Here is a 6474-nt window from a genome sequence, read left to right as displayed (position 1 = left end):
AAGTCATTTTAGAAACATTTTAAAAAGTAGGCAAAGCCAAACCTCTTTGGATAGATATTTTACCAAGCAACCTCTATCCAGTGAAAGTGCTGGTGGAAGTGAAGGAAAGAAAGCAAAAAGCAGTGAATAAAAAATTTTAAAAAATATATAAAACAGAAAAGTTAAAAAATTAGTGTTAAGTTATTTTTAAGTTATTGTTACATTCTGTTATGTAAGTTAAGTTTTAGTATCATTTCCCTTCTCCCTCTCCTCTGCCACCAGTTTACACCTCCACCGTTGTCTATCCTCAAAGTGCAAATAAAACTACATTTTTTTTTAAAATTATTATTCTATTATGGTTATTTATACATTTACAACTACAAAATGCATTTTTCAATGTTTTCCTTAGTAAAATTATTTTTTTAATGTACTACTTAGCTTTAATTTGAGTGTGTTTTTTGTGTTGGAACATATTATTTGGTTTTACACGTAATCATATGGGGAAAAATGATTCACCTTACATTTTTATGATAGGGTCTCAGTTTAGGAACGGATTAATTTCATATCCTGAGGTACTACTGTATAATAATTTTTATTATTCAAAATGATATTTTAGTAATTTTAAAACAAATTGTTTGTATTATTTTGAATAGTATAAAAATTTTGTACAACAGTTAATTAATAAAGTTGTGTTTTTAAACTCTAATTATTATGATCAGATAATTATAAAAATAAATATTTTTTGTTGGAAAAATTTAAAAATAACATAAATTGAAGACTAAATACAGATAAAATTTGTTGTCTTCTTACCTCCTTTTCAACCACAGGAACACAATTAACACTGGCAGAGTTAAGCTTTATTTTGAGGCTCTTTCCACCTACAATTATATAAATTGGTTAAAAGTTTCTCTAGAACCAGATTATTGTAATCCAATTCCAGAGAGACTTTTAATCAATTTACATAATTGAAGACAAGGAAGAACCTCAAAGAATGTTCTGCAATGTAAATTGTATTCTGATGGTTAAAAAGTATATGAGAAGGCAGTGAACTTTATTTATATTTAGTTTTTAGTTTGTATTATTTTTTAAATTTTCTTTATTGCTTTATTAATTTTTGCATAATTTAAAACTTTTTCAGTTCTTATTAACACACTAGCAGGCCCCGCCACGCGTTGTTGTGGCTCAAAATGTATCTATTATAAATGTGTAACACTTCCCCTGTGGGGGGAAATTTTTCGAAAAATCCCTTCTTAGTGTACATTCTCTTGATGTACCCTATTAAAACGCAATCAAAAATGCAAAAAACCGCATCTAAAATAGTATAATAGAAGCCGAGTTCTTCACGGTAAGCCTTAATCCTGTCCATCTCCCTCAGTGGGGGAATTTTGACATGTATATTATATAAAAACATGTGCGTATTCGAATGCAACATTGTGTCAAAATTTCAAAGGAATCGGTAGGAACAAACGAACATTACATTTTTATTTATATAGATAGATAGAAGATGATCTGCTTTAGTTCATCCTCAGAGATAAGCATAATGCCTCACAGGAAAGCAAACTTAGGTCGTCGTACTCGCGGAATTAGCACCATCTGTTAGACATAAAAGCCTTAATCCTAGATGGTATTTTTTAATTTATATGAATGTTTAACGAATAATATACAGCCTATGTCCACCCTGAAGATCCATTCTAAATATTGGTGAAAGAATTTTTGAAACCGGATGAGTAGTTTCGGAGATTACCCCTACATCCAAACTTACAAACTTTACCTCTTTATAATATTAGTATAGATGATCCAGAAATTAATGTAATAATTTTAAGAAAATTGTTCATTTCCAAATAAAAATAATTTATTGTAGATTTTATTGTTAAGCAGCATAAGAATAAAACATATAGCACATCTGTTGCTTTCTAACAGCTCTAGTAATTGCTATTTTATAACCATTTTAATGTTTTATAGCTATTGCTCTTAGTCATACATTACTGTTCTGTATGTGTTATTTTACAGCTTATTTATGAGCAAAGATTATTTTATTATAGGAACAAAANTATTCGAATGCAACATTGTGTCAAAATTTCAAAGGAATCGGTAGGAACAAACGAACATTACATTTTTATTTATATAGATAGATAGAAGATGATCTGCTTTAGTTCATCCTCAGAGATAAGCATAATGCCTCACAGGAAAGCAAACTTAGGTCGTCGTACTCGCGGAATTAGCACCATCTGTTAGACATAAAAGCCTTAATCCTAGATGGTATTTTTTAATTTATATGAATGTTTAACGAATAATATACAGCCTATGTCCACCCTGAAGATCCATTCTAAATATTGGTGAAAGAATTTTTGAAACCGGATGAGTAGTTTCGGAGATTACCCCTACATCCAAACTTACAAACTTTACCTCTTTATAATATTAGTATAGATGATCCAGAAATTAATGTAATAATTTTAAGAAAATTGTTCATTTCCAAATAAAAATAATTTATTGTAGTAAAAATTCTATTATTTCTCATTTGTTTAAATAAAAAGAATTTTTGTTTGATCAGTTCATAAATTTTTGTGATTATAAAAATTTGTTTAAATCCTTAATTTTATTAAATATATATTATTAAATTTATATATATTGATTTCAGATGCAGATAAGTTTTGTCCGAATGATGGATTGTGGCCATATATATTTTCCATTCAGTATTTTGTTCTTCTCAAATTAATTCTACTCACCTTGCTTTATGCATTATTTAGGTATGTTTTTATTTATTAAAAAACTTTTATTTTTAATTCTTATAACTTATAATACTATGATTTTTTAAGTGCTACTGCATCTAAACTTCAAATGGAAACAGATGCTATTTGGAAGTTTCAACGATATCAACTTGTGGTGGATTTTGCAAATCGTTCCTGTTTGCCACCTCCCTTATGTGTTATAAGTTATATATATATAATTTTTAAATGGGTACTTAAATGTTTGACCTGTGCTTTTTGTCAAAAACAAGATCAAGTGGTGAGTTATAAAAATATATTTACATTTTAATTATAATCTATTTAAAATATTTTGAGAATATTTTTCAAAATGAAATTATCAATACATATATAGGATGCATTATGTGTAAAAGCAGAAGACAAAAGTTCACTTTCTGAAAAGGATTACAACTATTGGAGACAGTTAGCCCAAGATTATCTTAGTAAAGAAGAAGAAAAGGATCGAGATAAAGATAAATTAAGTAAACAAATGGAAGCGTAAGTAAATACTTTCCTAAAAAAAAATTATAAATAATTACAAGTTTAACATTACTCTGGGATAGATGTAAATAGTCAAATAATTTCTAGACTGTAATTAGATTATTTACATATGAGCCATTTATTTTGAAAGTGGGTTAAATATATCTATCTTTTCCTTGTTTTAAGATATTTAAGGATTTGTTTCAACAAATTTAAAAAAATTGTTAAGCACTAATAGACAACTTTTATGTATTTTGTGATGTTAGATAAAGTAAATTTATTATCCAATAGTGTTTATCAATGTTGACTGAAGAAATTGAAGATTTTTGTTGTACCCAAATGGACTTACAGAATGTCACTTTCAGAATTAGTGAATTATTGTAAACATTAATTAAATGGCTAATATTTCAGTTCAATCAGTTTTATTTTCAATAAAAACAAAATATTATTATATTTTATTTAAATATTTATTCAGTTGATGAAAAATAAAGTAAAGCATTAAAATTATATATTTTTGTTAATAATTTTTATTGCTTTATATTTGTTTTGAGTTTATTCGGGGTTTAGCATTTTAAAGTATTCATGATTACATAATATAATAATAAACCCACCATTTCCTTAAATTTTTAAAGTTTCTTTTAAATTTTATAGAATTATTTAATATATATTATTAGAATCAGAAATATATTTAATAAGGATTTTAAAGTTTTTAAAAATTCCTTAAATCCTTAAATTGATATAATTGGACTATGTTTTTCATACAAAGAAAGTAATTTTATATTTCTGAAATTAAAGGGTATTGCACTGACCTTTTGCATGTTTCCAGCAATTTGGTATAAATCAGAAGCAAATGTTTTCGGCTTTGTTATGGGCTAATATCAGGCTTTTAACAGAGTTTTTTAGCTGAACTTTTTACCTACTTATGGTTTATACTGAATTGCTGAAAATGTGTAAAAGGTCAGTGCATTACCCCTTTAAAAAGTTCCAGCTGTAGAGAATATATTTTTTATTTCTGAAATTACTTGGGCTTCCTTGTTTTGTGATCAATCAAGAATTTTAAATGATTTTTACACTACTATATTTACACTATTTGAATTAAATGAGAAATACCTGAATATCACAAAATTTTTAGGTTTTCACAGTGTTGCTAGTATTACTAAATTTTACTAGAGCTAAATTATACCATAAAATGTTAGGCTATCAAATAATTTTTATCCGAGATGGATTTGCACCACTTTCAAAATAAACAAATTTGCAATACCATTAACCATCAGAACTTCCATTGCCAAAATATTAATGATGTTGAATTATTTTGATTATAGATTGTTTACAGATAAAAAGGTCATACTAAATTTTATCTATTGTTATCATAACCTTCATTTTTTCAAAAATGGACTTGCACCATTTTCAAAATAAATGGATCATATAATTAATGACTTGTGAATTACTCTACAGATAGATAGGCATAATTTCTTCTATTAGAAACTTAATTCAAAATTTTTAAAATTATGATTGTATTTTAACTAAAGTCATTTCTTCAGAAACAGATTTATAAAAATTTTAATAAGAGATTTGCTTACAGAGAAATTACTTTTAACTATATTGATAAAACACAGTAAAAAGATTTTCCGATTAATTAGTTTATATCAGTGGTTCTCAATTGCAGTTACCAGTCACATAAATATCAAGTTTTTATGGATTAAATTTCAACATGAAAAAAAAAATTTATATATGATAAGACATCAGATAGACTTTTACAAAAGCAAGGTTCAACAATATGAGACATAATTTGTTATTCAGAACACTGGTGTTTTAATAAACTTACTAGATTTATTTTAATAGCCAACAAACATTGGCAAATCTTTATTGGCTCTTTTGTGTTGTAAAGGATGCCTTTAGTCAAAAGATGCTTACAAGGAGAGATTATGACATGTTTTCTGAGATTTCAATAATAATGTTTGTATGGATAAGCCTTGGTATGAACCTTTATTGAGCAAAAGAAGAAAGTGTGCTTCTTGAATATTTATGAGAAAATCAAAGTTAAAAAAAAATAAATTTCTTAAAATTTATTTTTTAACCAAAAAAGTTTTTTACATTTGGGAATGTAAGAATATTATGAATAATTTAAGCAATAAATAAATTCAAAAAATCATTAGTTATAACTAACTTTCATTATCACATTGTTTACTACCATACATAACAATTCAAACATTTTTCAATGTCATTTCTTTTTTTTTCTTATTGTTTATATCGTAAGTATATTTCTTCTTCATAGCAAATAAAACAAGCAGATAGTAAAAGTAAATTAAAGTTATAAGGTAAGACTAATAAAATCATAAACTTAAAATAATTAAAGTTTGTTTTTAAAACTTCAATAATTAAGTTTATTTTTTTAACAGACACAATCAATACATTTTGTCTATTTATGAATAAATCGTATTGATTTGAAAAAATTCACTTATTGAGATAAGAACCAGCAATCTTGCAAATATGAGTAAGGCACACTGCTGCTGAACCAGATTGTCTTCATTGAAAGGTTTTGCAAAACCTATTCATAAGTTGCTTGGGATTTTTAACTTTTATTTTCTTGGAATATGTTTGAGAAGCACTTTTTTTTTCCTTTGCTCAATAAAAGCTTGTACCATGAGATCAGCTGAAACTATTGCAGCTGACTACATTTGCCTGAGACATGCTATTTGGCACAGGAGGACCTAAGACTGAGACCATGAGATCTGTGCTTTTATTGACAATCATGGTCAGATCTAAGTGGTTGGCCTAAACAAACCTCTATATTATGTAATAAAGGATACACCTTGTTAATTATCACTGTCACATGCATTTGAGTTAGTGATAATTCTGTTATTGTTAACAATATATTTATTTGAAGTAAGACTTTTAAAGGTTTTAAATCAAGTAATTTTTTTGTACATCTGAATATACTTTTACACTCAACAATTTGAACATTTAGAGAGAGAGAGAGAATGACAAAATGTCTCATCTGTGTCTAGTGTTTGATCAATAAGTACTGTTTAAACTGAAATTTTGGTTAAAACCATCAAATTTATAGTTGTTATTAACCCATTTGTAGACAAATGGGTTAACAATAACTACAAATTTGATATATGAATATACAGTATATCATAGTATATGAATACAAATTTCCTTTTGCCCTTGACGTGAATCTTATGATAGAAATTTTTTCACTTGAATGCAGTGAGGATTCCAATATACCCTTTTATATGGACTGAGTTTCAAGAAATTTTCGCACTTT

The 6474-nt window shown here is 26.6% G+C and overlaps 1 protein-coding gene across 1 annotated transcript in view; it reads left to right on the top strand.

The window, feature by feature from the left end:
• LOC111639041 (protein ced-11-like) overlaps nucleotides 1-6474 on the top strand; it is a gene marked incomplete at its 5' end in the record, with an annotated part of 100682 nt that overhangs the window by 73398 nt on the left and 20810 nt on the right. The window contains 3 exons of the mRNA XM_023384816.1: nucleotides 2618-2726; nucleotides 2796-2985; nucleotides 3079-3221. Of these exons, the coding sequence (XP_023240584.1) occupies nucleotides 2618-2726; nucleotides 2796-2985; nucleotides 3079-3221 (442 nt within the window). The remainder of the gene's footprint in view (nucleotides 1-2617; nucleotides 2727-2795; nucleotides 2986-3078; nucleotides 3222-6474) is intronic.

Source organism: Centruroides sculpturatus, unplaced genomic scaffold (assembly GCF_000671375.1).
Source record: "Centruroides sculpturatus isolate CEXI.00-Female unplaced genomic scaffold, Cexi_2.0 scaffold1187, whole genome shotgun sequence".
Taxonomy (NCBI): domain Eukaryota; kingdom Metazoa; phylum Arthropoda; class Arachnida; order Scorpiones; family Buthidae; genus Centruroides; species Centruroides sculpturatus.
Note: the sequence above shows the minus strand (reverse complement) of the source record. Positions and strands in the feature narration are given on the sequence as shown.